We start from the raw sequence: 20,530 nt of genomic DNA, 5'->3' as shown, positions 1-20,530 counted from the left end.
ATATTAAATACATTCTAACAACATTTAGGATAAAAGTTTAGGTGAGAAATAATGGGACAAAATAAATTTTGATTCTATTTTTCTCTTTCAAATAAATAAAAACATAATTAAATAAATCATTAAAATAAATTTTGATTCTATTTTTCTCTTCTAAATAAATTAAAGCATAATTAAATAAATTATCAAAATAAATAAGGCTAACAAATGAGTCTCATTACCTAAATTAATAAAAATCAAATTAGAACAACGCATGCATTTATTTGAGTTGTATTAAATACTTCATTTCTAAATACTCGTATGGTTTAACTGTAATATATGTATATGTATAATTTATTGCTTTACATACATATAAGTTTTTATATTTCTCTGTTGGCTTTAATAATTTATACTAATTTGTTTACCTAAAAAATATTAATTGATTTATTTTATTCTTAATTTACATATTATCATTTCAAATGTTATATAAACCAACCTAGAAATCCTCATATGTGATAATCTAACAAATAATTATTAGTTTTCACAAAAAAAAATTTAAAAAAATTAAAAACGATTAGTCAAACTAACGAAATGGGATAACCTGCAAATAAAAAATAAACCTTAGGAGAGATTGGTGTAATTTTTTTTTTAAAAAAAAGGCCTATGTAATTGTCAGAAATCTCAAGGAGGTGATTGTAATTCACCTTTCTCTAAAAGTTCAGGCCATTTATTCCAAAGGAGGAAGCTTGGGCGATGCTATTAGGCACATTGGGCCCATCACGGGGCCTATTTCGATAATCCGATCCGTTTCAATATATAGAACTTAAAAAATCACGTTGATTGGATATCCATAACTATTTGATTGGATCAGATTTTTGCAAAAAAATTATTTTGAAAATTATATTTACCGTTGACAGAAATCCGATTACGGAATTTTTTACAAGGATAAAATAATCGACGAGTTCTGTATATTAAACGATTTGAATTATCAAAATAGGATCTATGGTGAGCCTCCACAAGCCCAATAGCACGATCTAATCCGATCTCCAAATTTTAGAGAAGCCTGCGCTATCCCAAAAGTTCTAAAATTAGATTTTTGATCAACGTGAAAGTGTCCTTAATTTTATATTAAACGTTTTTTTAATTAAAAAAATTTATATCTTATTTATTATTTTGTCCCAATTTATTTGTCAATTATAGAAAATTCAATTTAGTAAGGAAACATGCAATCATTATATTTTAAATTAAATTTTGAAATATTTTTTCTATCATTACCATTCTTTTTTAATTTTAAAATGTGTTCGTAATGATTTATAAAAGACAATTTTAAAAATTTAATAAAATTTAATATCTCAAAATACATGTGAATAAATATTTTGAAATAAACTAAAATGAAAGAGTGGGCAAAATTTTGAGGGGTTGTTTGGGGTGCCTTAAATAAGTGCACTTTTGTCTTTTTGGACTAAAAAATTGAGGAAAAAAATATGGATATTTGGGTTAACTTTTTGACTTTTTATGAAAAAATGTGTACTAAAAAATTGTATAAATTAGTGTGTAGGGAAAAATTAGAATTGAGAGTTGTGCAGCCGTAATTTTTGACTTTTGGTGAATAGTGATAATTTTTTAACTTTTTAAGTAACTTTTTGACTTTTTTTTCAACTTGCCAAACTTGGCCTTAATATCTCAAAATATATGTGAATAAATATTTTGAAATAAATATTCACTCGCTCTCTTCTTCTATCGGCGCAGCTGCGGATGTTCATTCCGGTTAGCCCATTGGTGATATTTTGATCCGCTGTTTGTGACTCGTCCCTGTGTTCTCCATGTAAATCGTTAATTTCGAATTGATTTTGATACTAATGCATCGCTGTATATATACATGTATAGATTGTTTGATTGTTCCTCTTTTATGTCGTTATTAAATTTCTGTTGATTCATTTCAGTATTAGAATTTCTAGGGTTTTAAATTAGAATACAGGATTCCTAAACCAATCCATGAGAAAAGCAAGACATTGAGGTAAATGTTACGGTAATTTTTTTGTAACAATTACGATAATTTGTGATTTAAAAATGAAATTATACATTTTATGATAATATTATTAATTTTTGTGGTGATATTATGTAAATGTAAAATTTTAACCATCATTTAACATTCAAAGCGATACAATTCAAAGGTGGTGTTCTTTACAATTTTATGAATAATTAATTTTCAAAATTTATGTCAATTAGAAGGATAAGTTAATTTATAACATTCACATAAATATATTAATTAATTTTAAAAGTTAATTGTAGAATCTATTTATTTAGCATATCAAAGTAACAAATTGATTTAAGATTTTATATAAAATCAAGTAACGATGTGGGTCTTGTCAGCATGTGATAAATTACTTTAATAAATTATTATTTTATGCATGAATTAGATTATAAAAATGATTAAAACAACCAAAATTAAGTTTCAATGTTGATTTCTCAACCCATTGAATGATTTAAATGAAATCTCCTTTAATGAAGATGTAAAACTTCAAAGTGCATAAATTTCGTGCATGTATATATGTACATCACATATATTTGCACGGTAAATTACATTGAGATTTCTTGAGATTTAATCTAATTACATCTTATCTCTTAACGTTCTAAAAATTACATTCTTACCCCTGTAATTAATAGTCTCATTTCATAAACTCCACTACTTATATAAAAGGCAACATCTCCTAGTAAAAAAAATAAGAAATTACATTTTAAAAAAAAGTAAAGCAAAGGAAAGGAAAAAAAAAAGGAAGTAAAGCAAAGTAAGAAAAGAGAGAGTGTATGAGTTCAATGTCTTCATTCTGTCTAAATAATTACAATGACAAGAGTTAATATAATTTTTCAAACGTTAAGGAGTGATATGTATTAAACTCAAATCTCAGGGGTGTAAGTGTAATTTACCCATATTTGTATATGATAACACGTCAAGAGATCATTTTAGAGAATTTGAAACAACATTGCTATGTATACAGAAACACAAACTCATCGAAACTCATAAACCCAAATCACTCCAAGCCTTCAACCAAAGACACTCACGCTCACACTTACACTCACACTCACACTCACACTCACATACAATCTACTGAGAAAAACATAATTGAGATCAGGAGTTCATGGTATTGAAACAACAAGATGATTTATTATTCTTATCTACTGGTGCCTGCTTCGGATCTGATTTCACCCAGCCTCAGCACCTCCCCAGGTGGGAAGGACAAGAGCTCTGGGCAATTCACCTTCTCCAAGTACTCCAAGGTTGGAAACATTGTGGTCAGTGCTGGCCAATCCATCTTTAGTTCTCTCAAGAACTTAAGACGTAAAATCTTGACTGTCCATAGCGGTGGATCATATTCCTCCGGTTGTAGAATCTGCAAATCTGAAATCGATCCTCCCCTAATGTAGAGTTTCTTTAGGTTTTTGAGTTTCCAGGGTTGCATCCAATTGGGCATCCTCGACAAAGGCCAACACCTCAGGTCGACTTTCTCTAAGCTAGCAGGAAGTGATGTCACACTCGTAGTTCTCGATGGTGAGGCGGAGTACATCTTGTAGAAATTTAATGTATAAAGAGAAATAGAGAGAATTAATTATGTATAGAGAAATAGAGAGAATTGTATTATTGATTGATATATATTGATATTGTATATTACAAATGGTGAGTGGCTCATTATATAGGAGAGGGTGAGTGTAGTAGGTGAGGAGTAGGTGAGGAGTAGGTGAGGAGTAGGTGATGGTAAATTGGTGGTAGGTGATGGTAAATTCTAACAGCCCCCCGCAAACTCAAGGAGGATAGAAACTAACCAACTTGAGTTTGGAGAGAGGAACAAAACAAGAAAATACATAAAAATAAAAAAAAAAAGATAGGAGACACTGTATGGTCGTGTCAGACCGTTGGTGAAGGCACTGAATGGTGGTGTCACTGGATGGTGGTGTCATAACGTTGTAGAGGACACTGTATGGTGGTGTCATAACGGTGTAGAGGACACTGTATGGTGGTGTCATAACGTTGTAGAGGACACTGTATGCTAACCGGAATCAAATGTCGGGACAGTTTATAGGGTCATGTCGGACCGTTGTAGATGCTAACCGGAATCAATGTCGGGACAGTTTATGGGGTCATGTCGGACCGGTGGAAAAGTTGCACCCTCAAAAGGTGTGCCCAATTTTTCAAAAGGCGTGCCATCAAAAGGCGTGCCCATTTTATCAAAAGATGTGCCATGAAAAGGCGTGCCAGTTTGTCGGGCGTCAAGAGGCGCGCGATGCGCGTGGCTACCTCGGCTATAAAACCAAGACGAAGGCAGAGACTGTGCAAACCAGTTTGAAACCTCTGAATTTTGGCAGTCTGAAAGTGTGCACTGACCTTTGGTCCTCGGACTGCCAATAACAAAACCCTTAAGGACTTGGAGATCCTGGAGCGAGGCGAGTCCCTTGGGCATGCTGTCTATCAAGTAACATCCAGACATATCCAAGTGTGTCAGCTTGGTGAGTGAGCCTATCTCATTGGGTAGTTTGTCTAAATTCCAACAGGCTTTTAGGTCCAGGATCATCAGATCGCAGTCGGGCTTGCAAATGGAACCTGGAAGCTCTGTGATTCCCGAGATCCCATTGAGGCTTAAATACTTCAGAAGTCTCACGTCGCTTAAGCCTTCTAGGAGTGCTGCACCCTCTGCTTCGATGATATTGTCTCCGGAGCAACTCCAATTTCCCAAATGAAGAACAACGATCCTCTTCATCTTGGAAAAACACTCGCTTGGGAAGTCGAGGTAACTCTCACCGACATTGAACAACACTTCCAATTTCTCGTGATTCGCTTGCGTGGATAGCTGCTGCAATGATCCTTCTTTTAGCAAGCATGCTCTGGAAGACCTGGTGAAATCGACAGTAGGGTTATCGTCAGAATCAAAATCAAAGAAGTCAGCATGCCGGGCAAGTGTAATCAATGCTAAACGAATAAGTGGATTTATCTTGAAAGATTTGAAGTCCCCAATGCCCTTTTCTTCAACAGGTTCAATGAAACCCTTTGTAGCTAACTGTTCAAATAACCCATCACCTGTAGTTGTGGAGTCTATGAATCCCTCTCCAATCCACAAGTAAGTCAGGACCTTCTTCCTGATAATAGAACTTTCCGGGAAGATTGAGAGATATAACAAACACCGCCTCTGTTCCCAATTTAAGCTATCATAACGTGCTTGGAAACTAATGAAGAAGTCAGTGTCGGAGAAATTTTCACTCAATCTTGGATTTGGGATCTCATTACCGGGTATCGAAAGGTCGGAGTTGGAGGGGCTAGGATTGAAAGATTGAGCTGAGGAAGTATGGACTTTCAAATCTGAGACCATCTTGTTGATATCAGAAAGTGCCTTCTGTAAATCCTCAGCTGACTTTGTTCTTTCAATACTGCAGAAACCTTCCCAGTCGTAGAGAATTAAGCTTTTCGTAAGCGTGTCAAGACGATCTTCCCATTCTTTGAGTCTCTTGAAGGTTCCATTGATGTCAACAAGATCTCTCTGGACTTTATCAAACAGCTGTTGCACTGGAGGGATATCATTGTCGCTGTTACGCTTGCCTTTGAACATATTATTGAGCAAAGCAGGGATGATCACGTCGTTGATGCTTTTGAATGGTATGATCTGATCAGTTTTCATGAAGGAAAGTAATTCAAGATATGTAACTACGTCTGAATCATAAGCAGCTGAGAGACCTTCTGGTTGGCGAATTTCCTCCGTGGAAGGTGCTGAAGAAGATGCCATTGATTTGATCTGAGTTTGAACAAGGGTAGCAAAGTTGAAAGAGGAAATAGAAGAAACTATAATGGATCAGAAATGCTACAAGAAAAGAAACTTTAATGGATCAGAAATGGGTTATCTGAAAAATCAAGTCTACATCTCCAACAAAAGGAAGAAGAGAATAAAGGCCAGTAAGGCCAAACCCAACAAAAGAAAATAAATGGAGAGAGAGAGAGAGAGAGAGAGAGAGAGGCTGTTTTTGTTATTCCCAGCAGGTTAAAATGACAACTATATTTATAGAGTTCCTCTAGTATCAATTAATCTGCTCAACATTTTTATTTATTTATTTGGGTGTCTACCAATCAATTCACGTAACGTTACTCTGCCCAGCGTTCATGCACATTAAATATGTAGGAAAATGTTTGGAATCCAAAATAACCTCTATAATTCTACTCATAATGATAGGCGTCAATTTTTAGTTTGTTATACACTCAATAATTGAGGACTCCATTCCTTTATCACATCATTATGGATGAATTTATAAATTAAATGTGTAGATTTCTAATATTATTCTTGGACACGATTCACTTAATAATGTGACAAGTGTCGCATCATTAAATAATAATTTTTTTATATGATTTATTAGTTTATATAATATTAGGGATTGGAGAACGTTTAGGTATGGTTGTCCCATTTCAGGGTCAATATTGGTGATCAAAACATTCACTTTTTTGTACTCATTAAGTAAAGTATTTATGTAAAAAATTACAATAATCGTGTATCGGTAATTATATGTTTGAATCACATTTTGTTAAGTAAAATATTTGCACAAATAATTAAGATAATCAGATATTGATAGTTATATTTGAATCACATTTATTTTAAAAAAATAGAAGATAATTATAATTTTAAGAGTAATCATTCATTTTTTATAATACAAATATTTTAAATATATAACAACCGACACTTGATTATCTTAATTTTTATATAAATATTTTACTTAACAAATTAAAAAAAAAAATCTCATTATTGAGGTCGGCCTCAAAACCAACTTATTAAGGCCCCGTTTGGGGACTTACCTTTTTAGCAAAAAAGCCAAAAAGTTATCATTTTAGCCAAAAAGCCAACAACTCATACCAAAAAGTCAAAGATTCTCTTTTCTCTCTACTTTTTGCACATCTTTTCGTAATTTGCCAAAAAGTCATCCCAAACATATAAGTTTTTTTTACCTACCTTTTTAGCCAAATAGCCAAAAAGTTACTAAATTAGCCTGTTCTCAAACGAGGCCTAAGTCCAAACACAAGTTAAAATGGCCAAGAGAACCATAATGTTTGATAGATGCTGACACGTCACATTTAAGTTTACAAGAAGTACAATGTTAAATTTTTTTTTTACCAAAATTAGATTTCATTGAAAGATAGAAATAAATATATCAAAAGTGATTACTTTTAACTTTAGAAAGAATTTTAATTAAGGTTCAATATTTCAAACCCGAATATTTGAATACTTAACAATCATAGACCGCAACATACTGCGATCATTAACCAACAACCATAACCACAACATATTGTGGCCACCAACCAACAACTATATCTGCAACATACTGTGGTCAACAACAAAGACAAACCCACACCTCCATGGAAGAGGAAGAAAAGCCTCCATAAAAGAAGGAAAAAATAATAAAACAAAATACAAAATCACTAAAAAAATTATAAAAAAATCACATTCGCACACCCGTAATGTAGGACTGGCAAGCAATTCTGATATCGGCCTTAGATCTTTAGCCCACGAAGGCGGTGGAAAGCTGAATGATAGAAAATCTCATATCAAAGGGCAAAAGACTAGATTTGAAAAAAACATATCACTCACATAAATCGAAAGGAAAGAAAAAAGGGAAGAGAATCGGATGTCGTCACCACCACTCCCTTGCCGTAGCAGCGAGAGAAAACTTAGGCCTCGTTTGGGGACTGACTATTTTAGCCAAAAAGCCACATCACCTCTCTACTTTTCTGTACATCTTTTCGTAAAAAGCCAAAAAGTTACTAAAATAACCTGTTCCCAAACGAAGCCTTAGACTTTAGAGAGAAGCTTTGATTTTAGAGAGAGTTTTTTCTAGAATATTTTTATATTCAATAGAGTTTTTCTTGGAATATTTTAGGTGCAAATTGTCAGTAAAATTAATATTCAAATAAATAAATAAAATAGTCCCCAATAGAGTATTCCACTGCCGACACCCGGACCAGTTGGTCTTTTTTTTATTTATTTTTTTATTTTATCAGCAAAGAAAATAAACTTTATTAATGAAATAGAAAATTATTAAATCAAAAAAGAAAAGATGATGAGTGCAAAAAGTATCATAGCGAACCAAATCAATTCCAAGTAAGTTGGCGCTAATAAGACCGCCCAATCATATGCTAACACAACATCAGTGGTTGGTTCAACCAACCACAAACACCTCAATCAACCTCATCCCAGTACAATCTAACCAAACCTAATACAAACCGAACATCCTGGACCAGTTGTTATGGCTTCATTTGGAAAGTGGGTTGACTTTTTTAATTTTTAGTTATTTTAGATCTCTTTGGGAAGAAGTTAAAAGTCAATTTTTTGACTTTTAACTTCTTTTGAGTCATATCACCTCTCTATTTTTTTACATGTTTTTTAAAAAAAAGTCGAAAGTTAATTTTTAACTTACTTCTCAAAGGTTCAAATGGGTCGATCTTTTTGGCTTTTTTGATTTTTGTGACGAAAAAAGTGAAATAATTATAATTTGTATGTAATATTTTGTTTTATTAACTTTTTAATCTATTTTATTATTTTGTAGCTAAATTAACCCCTAACCTCAAAAAAAATCTCATGCCAACTGAGGACATTGTTTACATCAAACTTTAGCAAAATTAAACCATTAGAGAGAAAATTATATATATATATATATATAAACTTCTAAGATTTGATCATGATAATAAAATAAATCTTAAAATTTTAATTTTATCAATTTAAATTTCAATATTTTAATTTGTTTTTCATTTAAATCATTTGTCTATTTTTATTAAGTAAAATTGATAGAAAAATATCCATTTTAGCTATGAAAGTTAATGCAAGTACATATAAAATATCTAAAATATAATATTTCATTGGATTTAATGACTAAAATATATGTTTTCTAGTTAGTTTTACATATAAAAAATAAATAAATAATTAAGATTGAAAATAAATTAAAAGATTGAGATTTATTGAAGTGTGATGTGAAAAGATCTAAGAAATCACGATGTGGAGTGGGATGATGTTACAGCTAGTGTGGAAATCTCTCAACCTCATGACCAAGATCAAGGCTAGCGTAAGAGAGAGTCTCGAGTTAAAGATAATATTAACAACTCAAGTCTTTTCTGACCACATTAACATAGAGCCCTTTAACTCAGTTGTTTCAATCTTGTACTTATCTTTTGCTATCTTTCGGAATATGTGCTATTTTGCTCTCATTCGCAGGGTCTTGCCAGTGGCGACCCCAGAAAATAATTTTAGCGGGGTCAATCGTTATGTCAAACTTGCAACGATATCGTTTTGTTATTCTGCATTTGTACCGTACCAAACGACCAAAGCTACGTAGGTTAAATTTGGAAAGTTGTCAAAAAATTAAAAAGTTATTGTGGGGATGTATTTTTTGAATATTAACACGTGGCATGGTGATACCGACGTGTCAGTCGAGGTGCCACGTGTCCTGGTAGTTATGTCGAAGTTACCTAGGCAAGGCCGAGGTGATCTCCGAAGATATCGGAATCCGAGATAAGCGGATAAGGGACAAGAGTCCTAAGACGAAGAGGAGACTTAGTCAAGATAAGGGTAAAGCTCTTAGGGAGTTTATCTTTATTTCTTGAGGAATCCAAAGTAAGTACTAAATTGGAGTCCATAGAAGTCATGCTTCTAACTTGGATTGAGTAAACTATAAAAGAGAGGCACCCCCGTGGGTCTAAGGTACACAGTTTTATACTCAAGCTTGTGAGTTTAGTACTTGATTATCTTTGAGAGATATACTGACTTGATCGTCGGAGTGCCCCCCGGTGGAAGAGCCACCGCCGGAGCCTTTTCTTTCTGTTGCAGGTTCACTGAAGCCATCTATTCTGCCGGTGCCCTCCAGCTAATTACTAAGCGGGCAGTGTGGTCAGATTTTTACCCACACAATTTGGTGCCGTCTGTGGAAATCTTAGAAGAATAGATGGCCAGTGACGGACAAAGGGAAAACATTGGGGACGAAACTCCTGCTGGGAGTGGTAGACCAATTGACCTTGACGTTGAAGGAGACAACCACAGTACAGAAAATCATGACCAGGGCCACGGAGAAAAAGACGTCGGCCAGGAGGGCGACGCTTCAAAAAGGACAAACCAAAGCAAGTACTACAACGAAGATAACCTTCAGGTTTGGAGGGATAGGTGCCTACGAAGAGATGAGGAAGTAAAAGACTTGGCAAACAAGCTGGCAGACCTACAGTCAGTGGTCAACTTCATGATACAAAACAATGTTATGCAGCCACCATACCCGCTGCAAGATACGCCGATGCCAGCGATTAATACCCAGAAAGGAGGGAGAAAAGCAATCCCTGAAGCCCCTCAGCACACCAGGAGTGGAAGCCACTCTCACCGACGTTCCAGGGAAGTTAGACGAGAGGAACCAAGGCAAGAAGAGTCCCAAAGGACACATCGCATGAAGGATCCAGGGCCCAAAGAACATCGTCATGTTCAAGGGCAAGTACTCTGCTTTGACACGACCCATGGAGAAAGATCGAAACGGGCCCACCACGAGGCCGAAAGTAGTGTGCCAAAAAGATTGAAGTCCAGAGATAGCCGAGCTCCAGGTAGGAGTAAGGAAGACTTAAGGGACTACTTCAAAAGGAGGCAGCAGAATGCTGAAGTCGAGGTGACTTCCAAAGTCAAGCCGAGAACACCATTCTCGGTGGAACTTGACAAATTTGAAGCACCAAAGAGATTCAGTATGTCGAGGTTCCAAATTTATGATGGTAAGTCAGACCCCAACTTTCATGTTGGACTATACCTGAACTCAATGGCATTATACAGTGGGAACGAGCCATTGCTCTGCAAAGTATTCCCCTCATCGTTTGGGAAAATTGCATCCGATTGGTTCCATAAGCTACCAAAGGGAAGCGTGAGGACATGGAAAGGCCTGGCCGAGATGTTTGTGGCCAGGTTTGTAACAAACAAACTACAGCCCTTGAGGGTCGACGCCCTGATGGCTTTAAGAATCACCAAGGAAGAAGGCCTTAGGGCCTACGCAAAGAGATACTACGAGGTGTTCAATCGAATATCCGAATGCAACCAAGAAGTGGCGGTCGTGTCTTTCAAGAACGGCCTCAAAGATGACTGCCTACTACGAAAGTCTTTGGTAAAAACACTGCCAAAAAGCATGGAAGAACTTATGGCAAGAATTGAGAAGTACGCCAGAGCCGAGGAAGATACATCGGGAAACAAAGAGATAAAGCAGGAGAAAGCAAACGGCTCGCCAAAGCGAGGCCGAGGTAACAACGGACCATCCAAACAAGAGACGGACTTGAAGGGCAAACAGGCAGTGACGACGGTGTTCCGAATCCCCATCCATAAAGTCTTGGATCAGATACGAAACCAACCCTATTTCAGACCTCTAACAAGAGCACTAGGGGAATTCATAGGAAGAAACATGGGTAGGCGTTGTGCTTACCACAATGAAGAAGGGCACCCAACCCAGGGTTGCAGAGCCCTAAAAGCACACTTAGAAGACTTGGTAAGGCAAGGCCATCTGAGGGACCTTGTTGATGAGGCCAGGACCAGAGAAGAACAGGCAAGATTGCCTCAAGCACCAGCAGCTCCACCACCTCCAGCGCAGCAACCACAGGCAGGAGGACCAAGGATGGTTAATGTGATCCACTCAATGGTCAACGAGAACGAAGTTAGAGGAGAGACCCAGAGGGCAAGGCATTTACAGCATGTCTACCAAATCGGGGAAAAAAGACCTCGGCCTGAAGAAAGCCAAGGACCGATGATAACTTTCACTGAAGCCGACCTAGAGTTGGTCCAACACCCGCATAATGATGCCTTGGTAGTATCCCTCCAGGTTGGGGAATGCTAAGTGAAACGCATCCTGATAGATCAAGGAAGTTCTTGTGACATCATGTACGTCAGATGTTACAAGGAGCTGGGCCTTCACCCTGACGACTTGGAACAATCCAGCAACCCTATGGTCGGCTTCAATGGAACGCCAACATGGCCACTGGGCGCAGCAAGCGTGGAAGTACAAGCTGGTACTAAAAAGATCAAGATAGAATTTATGGTGATTGACACACCTTCGCCATATAACATCATTTTGAGGAGACCATGGTTGCATGCAATGAGGGCAGTTCCCTCAACACTGCATCAACTACTACGGTTCCCAACAGAGCATGGGATTGAAGAAGTCAGAGGAGATCAACTGCAGGCAAAAACTTGCTCCATGGCAGCAATGAAGACCACTTGCAGCATTCGAAAGCCAAAAGAGGCAGAGATTGAGGACGAGGACATGGAGGTCCTAGAAGATGTCGGCAAAGAGCCGACCGAAAAAAGTGAAGAAACACTAAAGAAAATCCTTGTCCAGGAGGGCAACGAAGAACGATTCTTTCTTCTCGGCTCAAGCTTAGCCGAAGAAGAGGAAAGAGAACTGGAAAATTTTTTAAGAGCCAACATTGAGGTGTTCACCTGGACACCTTACGAGATGCCTGGAATTGATCATGAGGTCACTTGCCACAGACTGAATGTCGACAAGTCGGCAAAACCTGTGATTCAACGAGCCAAAAGACCGACGTTGATGCACGTCGAAGTAGTAGAAGAAGAAGTAGATAGACTTCTAGAGGCCAGGGCCATCCGAGAAGTTCACTACCCAACTTGGCTATCCAACACAGTAGTGGTGAAGAAGAAGAACGACAAATGGAGGGTTTGTGTAGACTTTACCAGCCTCAACAAAGCCTGCCCCAAAGACAGCTTTCCTCTACCCAAGATTGACCAGCTAGTAGATGCAACTTCAGGACATGAAAGGATGAGTTTTTTGGATGCATACAGGGGGTACCACCAGATTGCCATGTACCCACCAGACGAGGAGAAGACTGCGTTCATCACCCCTAAAGGCCTGTACTGTTACAAGGTAATGCCTTTTAGGTTGAAAAACACAGGAGCAACTTACCAAAGGTTAGTAACAAAAATGTTCAAGCACCTGATTGGTAAAACGGTAGAAGTCTACATCGATGACATGGTCGTGAAGACCAAGGAATCTAAGGGTCATCTTGCCGACCTAAAAGAGGTCTTTGATATACTCAAAACATACCGGCTCCGACTCAACGCATCAAAGTGCGCGTTTGGAGTTGGATCAGGTAAGTTTTTAGGGTATCTGGTAACGAAAAAGGGCATGGAGTCCAGCCCAGACCAAATCAAGGCCATCTTAGAGCTGCAGAGCCCCACGTCGGCAAAACAGGTTCAGATGCTTACTGGAAGGGCCGCAGCCCTAAACAGATTCATCAGCAGAAGCTCAGATAAATGCAGACCCTTCTTCAACCTGGTGAAAAAAGCCACAGACTTTCTATGGACAGAAGAATGCGAAGCCGCTCTAACCGACCTAAAGAAGTACTTGACCACAACTCCGGTTCTTTCCAATCCAGAACCAGGGGAAGAACTGTTTTTGTACTTGGCAGTTTCAGAACACGCAGTAAGTGCAGTACTAATCCGAGAAGAAAAAGGGGAGCAAAAGACTGTTTATTATGTTAGTAAAACCTTGGCCGAGGCAGAAACAAGGTATCTACCACTGGAGAAATTAATGCTGGCCTTAGTAATGGCTTCAAAGAAGTTGAACCATTATTTTCAGGCGCACAAGATTGTGGTCCTAACAGAGCACCCACTGAAGTCCTTGTTGCAACAAGGAGACTTAACAGGAAGGATAGCAAGATGGGCAGTGGCCCTGGGTCAGTATGACCTGGAGTTCAGGCCGAGAACAGTAATAAAGGGCCAAGTTTTGGCCGACTTCGTGGCAGAATTCACACCAGAAACCATCGAACATCGGGCTCCGCTAAGCCGAGATGAGCAGTATCCTAGCAAGCAAGGAGAAGCCCAGCCAAAGGCAAAAGAGCAAAGAAAGGAAAAACTCAGACCCTGCAGCATCTACATCGGCGATTCATTCAGACTGTTCGTCGATAGAAGTTCAAACCGTCAAGGAGTGGGGGCAGGAGTACTGCTGATATCTCCAGATGGAGAAATAATAGAACAGTCCATCCGTTTGGGGTTCAAGGCCTCAAACAACGAAGCGGAGTACGAAGCATTAATTGCAGGGCTAAAACTGGCAGTAGCAGCAGAAGCAGATGAGGTAATTGTTTTTTGTGATTCACAACTTATTGTTAACCAATCAACAGGAGAATTTGCAGCCAGGGACGAAAGGATGTCGGCATATGCAAAAGAGGTCATCAGATTGTCAGCTCTATTTCAGAACTGCCGACTACTGCAAGTCAGCCGAGATGATAACACCCACGCTGACGCGTTGGCTTACCTGGCAAGTTCAATACAGACTGGAAAAACAAGAACAATTATGATCGACTACATGTCAGGCCCGAGCATAGAACCAGGGAGCACAAAGCAGCAGGCAATGTGTGTGGACATGGGGCCAAGCTGGATGGATGCAATTATTGCATTCCTGAAAGAAGGAAAGTTGCCAGAAGATCGTAAGGAGGCACACAAAGTCAGATTGAAATCTGCAAGATTCTGTCTAACAAAAGATGGACATCTTTACAGAAGATCCTTCACTGGATCCCTTTTAAAGTGCGTACACCCTTTGCAAGTTGCAGATTTCCTATATGAAATCCATGAAGGAATTTGTAGAAGCCATGCTGGGGGCAGATCATTAGCCCACAGGGCCATTACCCAGGGGTATTGGTGGCCCTACATGCAAAAAGATGCCGAAGCCTACGTAAAGAAGTGTGAACAATGCCAAAGGTTTGCACCTTTAATACATCAGCCAGTTGCTGACCTGAACCCAGTATCCAGCCCCTGGCCGTTTGCCCAATGGGGCATGGATCTTATCGGACAACTTCCCCAGGCAACTGGGCAGAGAAAATACTTGCTGGTGGCAACAGATTACTTTACCAAGTGGATAGAGGCAGAACCTCTTGCCAAAATCCGAGATGTGGACGTCAAGAACTTTCTATGGAAAAACATCATCACCAGATTTGGGATTCCAAGAGCAATAGTTGCCGACAACGGAACACAGTTTGACAGCAAACTCATCAAGAACTTTTGTGCAAAATTCAAGATCAAAAATTACTTTTCAACACCAAGTTTCCCCTAAAGTAATGGGCAAGCAGAAGCATCCAACAAAGTAATTCTGGATGGAATAAAGAAGAGGCTACAGGTAGCAAAAGGAAAATGGGTAGACGAATTCCCCAACGTGCTTTGGGCATATCGGATTACGCCGAGAAGATCAACTGGGGAATCCCCCTTTGCCATGGCTTATGGCACAGAAGCTGTCATTCCATTGGAGATCGGCATCCCAGGGATCAGGACCCAGAGAGTAGAGAATGGCACTAACGACATCCTCTTAGCCCGAGATCTGGACCTTTTAAAAGAACGAAGAGAAAAGGCTGCAATTCAGCCAGCAGTATACCAGCAACAACTTGCTAGAGCTTACAACAAAAAGGTCAATCCAAGAGATTTTCAAGCCGGCGACCTAGTCTTGAGAAAAGTCGTCGGCAACAAAAAGGATCCCAGAGAGGGAAAACTTGGCCCAAACTGGGAAGGACCCTACAAATTACTTCGGTGTTAGGCAATGGAGCCTATCGGCTTGAAGATAACAAGGGCAAAGCACTGCCAAGACCTTAGAACACTTGTAATTTAAAATTCTTCTATCATTAGATGTGCAGTATTTTTTGCCGATGTCTTTAATAAAGTTTTTTCAAGAGTTTTTTCAACACATATGACTGATAAAATTACATACTGATGTTTTTGGAGACATGAATAATGAGAACCCAAGTAGAACTCAGGCTCACATTGGGGGCAGGAAGAAGAAGAATGTGTTTACCACTTGTTGAAATTTGTAGCGATTTACAAGTTGGTTAAACCAAGATAATGTTTAAAACTGAAATTAAACCGAGATGATGCTTAACCGAAGTTAAGCCGAGATAATTCCTTAATTCACTTGTTGAAATTTGTAGCAATTTACAAGTTGGAATTAAGCTGATTCCTTGTCTTCACTTTTTGAAATTTGTAGCAATTTACAAGTTGGAGTCAAGCCAATTCCTTGTCTTCACTTGTTGAAATTTGTAGCAATTTACAAGTTGGAGTCAAGCTGATTCCTTAATTCACTTGTTGAAATTTGTAGCAATTTATAAGTTGGAATTAAGCTGATTCCTTGTCTTCACTTGTTGAAATTTGTAGCAATTTACAAGTTGGAGTCAAGCTGATTCCTTGTCTTCACTTGTTGAAATTTGTAGCAATTTACAAGTTGGAGTCAAGCTGATTCTTTAATTCACTTGTTGAAATTTGTAGCAATTTACAAGTTGAAATTAAGCTGATTCCTTGTCTTCACTTGTTGAAATTTGTAGCAATTTACAAGTTGGAGTCAAGCTGATTCCTTGTCTTCACTTGTTGAAATTTGTAGCAATTTACAAGTTGAAATTAAGATGATTCCTTATCTTCACTTGTTGAAATTTGTAGCAATTTACAAGTCAGAGTGAAGCCGAGGTTATAGTTTGCAGCTTATAGCAATCTACAGATTGATCCAAACCAAAGAAGATGTTTAACACTTGTTGAAATTTGTAGCAATTTACAAGATAATGTTAAGCCGACATATGATTATCCGTTGAAATTTGCAGCAATTTACAGGTTGAAGTAAAAGCTAAGTATATTGTTTAAACACTTGTTGAAATTTGTAGCAATTTACAAGTAGATCATTATTTAACACTTGTTATAACTTGAGAACAGTTTACAATATATGTTAACACTTGTTGAAATTTGTAGCAATTTACAAGTAGGTTAAACCGAGATCACTGTTTACATACTTGTTAAAATTTGAGAAGAAGCTTGCAAAGTTAACGTTGAGTAGTATATGTTTCATACTTGTTAAAATCTATGACAAGTTTGCAGGACAGTATCTTGCCGAAGTAAAGCTTGTAGTTATTATACCCGAGGTATGTTACCCCGAGAAAATTCCACAAAGGTGACGAGATATGAAAGGCAAGCAACACATGCTAAGTATAGAATCACACAGAAGTAATCCAGAGAAAATAAAAATTAAAGCATTCAGAGGAAAACAGTTGCAGTTATATATATACACATCGGCCATAAGAGGGAGCTTATATTGTCCAGAAATTGAAACAAAGTACAAAGTACAAAAAAGAAAAGAAAAGAAAGACATTAAAGTTGTGATTCCTCAGCCCCAGGAGTAGTTTGGGTCTGGGCCTCGGAAGTTCCTTGCGAAACCACTTCGCCAACCTTCTCTGCTGCCAGCTCGGCGTCAATCTCTGCTATTGTTTTATCTAGACTTCTTTAAGCCAGAAGAAGGTCGGATGATAGCTGCCCTGGAACAGCCTCCTTGGACACCTCTTCAAGCTCACCATCCTCTTCATCTTGAGTTAAGTTGATGACCTGCTCAGTGGAAGGAAAGAACTTGGCTTCAGCAGCATCCTTGGATTTCCTCACTAGGGCCTCATCATCATTGTCATTTTCATCCTCAGCCTCAGATTCTGATTCATCTTCAGCTTGGCTTGAAGGCGGAGGTGGAGGAAATGGGAGAGGAATAACATCAGCATTTCGGAAAGGCGAGTCAACAGGGAGATCAAGTTTTTTTGTCAGGGACATCCAACCAAGGGAAAATCCCCTGTTGCATGCCTGCCTGACTTGAAGCTTGTAATCCTCAGTGACGTCGGCCACGCCTTGAGCATATGCCTTCTCATCAACCTCTTTGATTTGGGTTTCCTTTATGGCCAAGGCTTCCTGAAGTTCCTTCTCGGCCTGGGCCGCTCTCGCCTCGGCCTCTTTCTTTTGGGATTCAGCAACTGTCTTGATGGCCTCAGCAGATTCAGCTTTTTCCTCGGCTAAGGTTTGGGCCTTGATGGCAGCCTCGACTTGATCCTCCAATTTTTTCATCTTTAATTCAAGAGATTTATTCTCCTTTTTGAGGGCAGAAACCTCCATCCTCAGGTCGACCAGCTTCTCTCGAGTCTGGAAAGATTGCATCGAAAATGAGTGGGTATGCTGGATGGCCTGAAAGAAAACAGAAGTGTTAGAAAATATTTTTAAGTACAAAACAGAATGGAAGAGAAAGTACCAAGCAGGAACACTTACTTGAACAGAGTGCTGGAGCATTAGGGCATAGTTCTCATATTCACTATACCCGGCATTCCGCTCCAAATCACCAGGAAGGAGCAGCGCCGTAGTAAGGGCAACGCCGACATTTATGTCATCGGCGCTTTCATTGGTCATTATGGGCCTATCTTCCAGAGTAATCTGGGGAGCCCACAGAACATCAGATTTTTTGGAACCCGAGGTCGTCGCAGACGCTGACCTCGGCTTCTTGGGTTGAGTGGATTCTGATGGCTGGGATTCTGCACGCCTCTTCCCAGCGGAAGGTTGAGATTTGCTGCTTTCAGCCAGCTTGGAGATGGGTAGAGCATCCTCAGCCTCAACCTCAGTAGCCTTGGTCTTAGGCTGGGCCTTCTTGGTTCTTCTTGGCTTCGGTGGGGGCATAGGTTATGTCGGAACAACATCGACGTCGGTTGGAAGATCGGCTAGGAGATCTTGGACGACAGGCTTTGGGCGAACCATTTCGGCAGTTTTTACGAGTCTTCGCCGACGTTTTATTTCTGGTATTGGGATTAGGTATGGGGCAGAAGTTGATGGTTGGCCGGCTGGATCAGAGGTTGACCCTTGGTCAGCCCGAGATGCTGATGCTGTTTGAAGAGTAGTAGCAGAGGGAGGAGATAGGCTCTTCTTCTTTCTTTTTGGGACGTTGGACAGTGTGGATTTGTATGTTGGGATAAAATTCAGTAACAGAGGGGCCTTGCGCTTGTGGATTGGAAGGTCTAGAAGCTTCTTTAAATCTTTGCCTAGGAAGTATGATTGGCGAAAGTTTTTTGGAGGTTGATGAAGATCTGCAGGACAAACAGACAGACATTAGAAACAGACAAAGTTTTGAAGACTTGGGAAAAAAAAAAAAACAACTAAGGATTGATGCTGGGCTCTTACCCTTGCCCTCTTTAACTGTTCGAGGAAGAGGGTAGAGGTGAACATCTTCGTTTGGGCCAAATTCCCAACTTCCCGAAGCAATAACAAAGTCATCCCTGGCTCTCTTGTTGGAGTCTGGGAGATCGGCTACAATTTTGAACTCGGTGGACCTCGGCTTGAGGTAGTAGACGTAACCTTTTTCCTTCAGGTTAAGTGGACACATGGTATAACAATATTGTATATCGGCAAGGGTGATTCTAACGTTTTCTTGTCTAGCTAAGGCGATGATACCGAAAATCACTCGATAAGAGTTTATGGTAAGTTGCATAGGGTTCAACCTATTGTGACGCCCCGAATCTACACTATTGGTTGCAGTCAAGGGAGAGTCACTAATGAGTCCTATGGTCAATAACCAAGTAAGATCCCAGATCGCCGAAGGAGTCAAGTTAGTCTCCCTTCTAAGTCCGGCTTTCTTAGGCAGCGCACTACCCTTTTGACAGATCTTAAAAGGTATTGACACAAGGTCTCATAAGCAACGATAAGGTTCATACATATAAATATATAGAACATAAGTACATAACAACCTCGAATATTCTTAATTCCAAAGGCTTGTTCCATTACATTACATCCCAAATGGAAAATTTAAATCTTCACATGAGCCTTACAAAATATGAAAAGGGATTTCTAACTTTCCTAAGATAGCCAAAAGTCTTCGAAGGTTTCAGGTTTGTCGTCTCCAGCTATAAGCTCCTCTTCGGCACCTGGCATGACACGCCGTGAGCTTTGAATGCCCAGTAAACACACACACACCCCGTCCCTTTTTCCCAGTCCAATACGCAATCACAAATATAACATCAAATAGTAAAGCATGATACTCAACCAAATAAACAAAGGGTTACAAGTTAGATGTTAGTAAACTAGAAATCCCCCAAAGAGATTTCGTCCTCCCAACCACAAGAATTGGACACCAGACTATTCGGAACTCCCCCTTTTGCTGCTTTGTTGCAGAACTAACCTCGGATGCCTACCAACGGTTATATACCGCGTAGCGCCAACCGCAGGGCCTCAAAAGGGATAGCGAAAAGAAAAAGTTTTATCTCCTGAATCCAACCTCATCCTTCCAGAAAAAGTTTTATCATCCTGAATGTCCCATCCGGACCCAACCTTATCTCACCATTCAAACCGTCGCAAGGAGTCCGAATACGTCCGTTCCATTCCAGGGTTTACGCGACAACTGCTTGCGCAAGACTTTAACTTTCAAATAGGGAACGCATCCCAAAAATCCATATATCACATATTCTCATCTTTTCATTACTCAAGTGTTCGAAAACCCAATACCCTCCCAATTAGGTTTCCCGTTGAAGTTAAATGTTTTACATCAAGGTTAGACAACTTAACAAGATAAAATATCCACACAAGCATGCATCAATAAGGTAAAGAAGTTGAAGAACATAACATGACACATACAATATCATGCCAAGATATGATCATAATCAATTAAACATTTTCATGAATACAAAGGCATAAAACATTCATGCGTAACAAAATTTCCAGTTTTAATATCACATAAAGATTAAAATGAAAGGACTATT

At 39.0% G+C, this 20,530-nt stretch overlaps 1 protein-coding gene across 1 annotated transcript; it reads right to left on the bottom strand.

Moving 5' to 3' along the window:
* Nucleotides 1-3,149: 3,149 nt before the first annotated feature.
* On the bottom strand, nt 3,150-5,747 carry LOC114295179 (disease resistance RPP13-like protein 4). The gene is made up of 2 exons (XM_082913268.1): nt 4,323-5,747; nt 3,150-3,542 (listed from the first exon to the last, which is right to left on the bottom strand). Exons 1-2 carry the CDS (start codon nt 5,745-5,747, stop codon nt 3,150-3,152), a joined length of 1,818 nt encoding a protein of 605 aa, XP_082769394.1.
* Nucleotides 5,748-20,530: the final 14,783 nt, after the last annotated feature.

This window comes from Camellia sinensis, chromosome 2 (assembly GCF_055761805.1).
Source record: "Camellia sinensis isolate YWXY chromosome 2, ASM5576180v1, whole genome shotgun sequence".
Lineage (NCBI taxonomy): Eukaryota > Viridiplantae > Streptophyta > Magnoliopsida > Ericales > Theaceae > Camellia > Camellia sinensis.
This window is presented reverse-complemented; position numbering and strand designations above follow the sequence as displayed.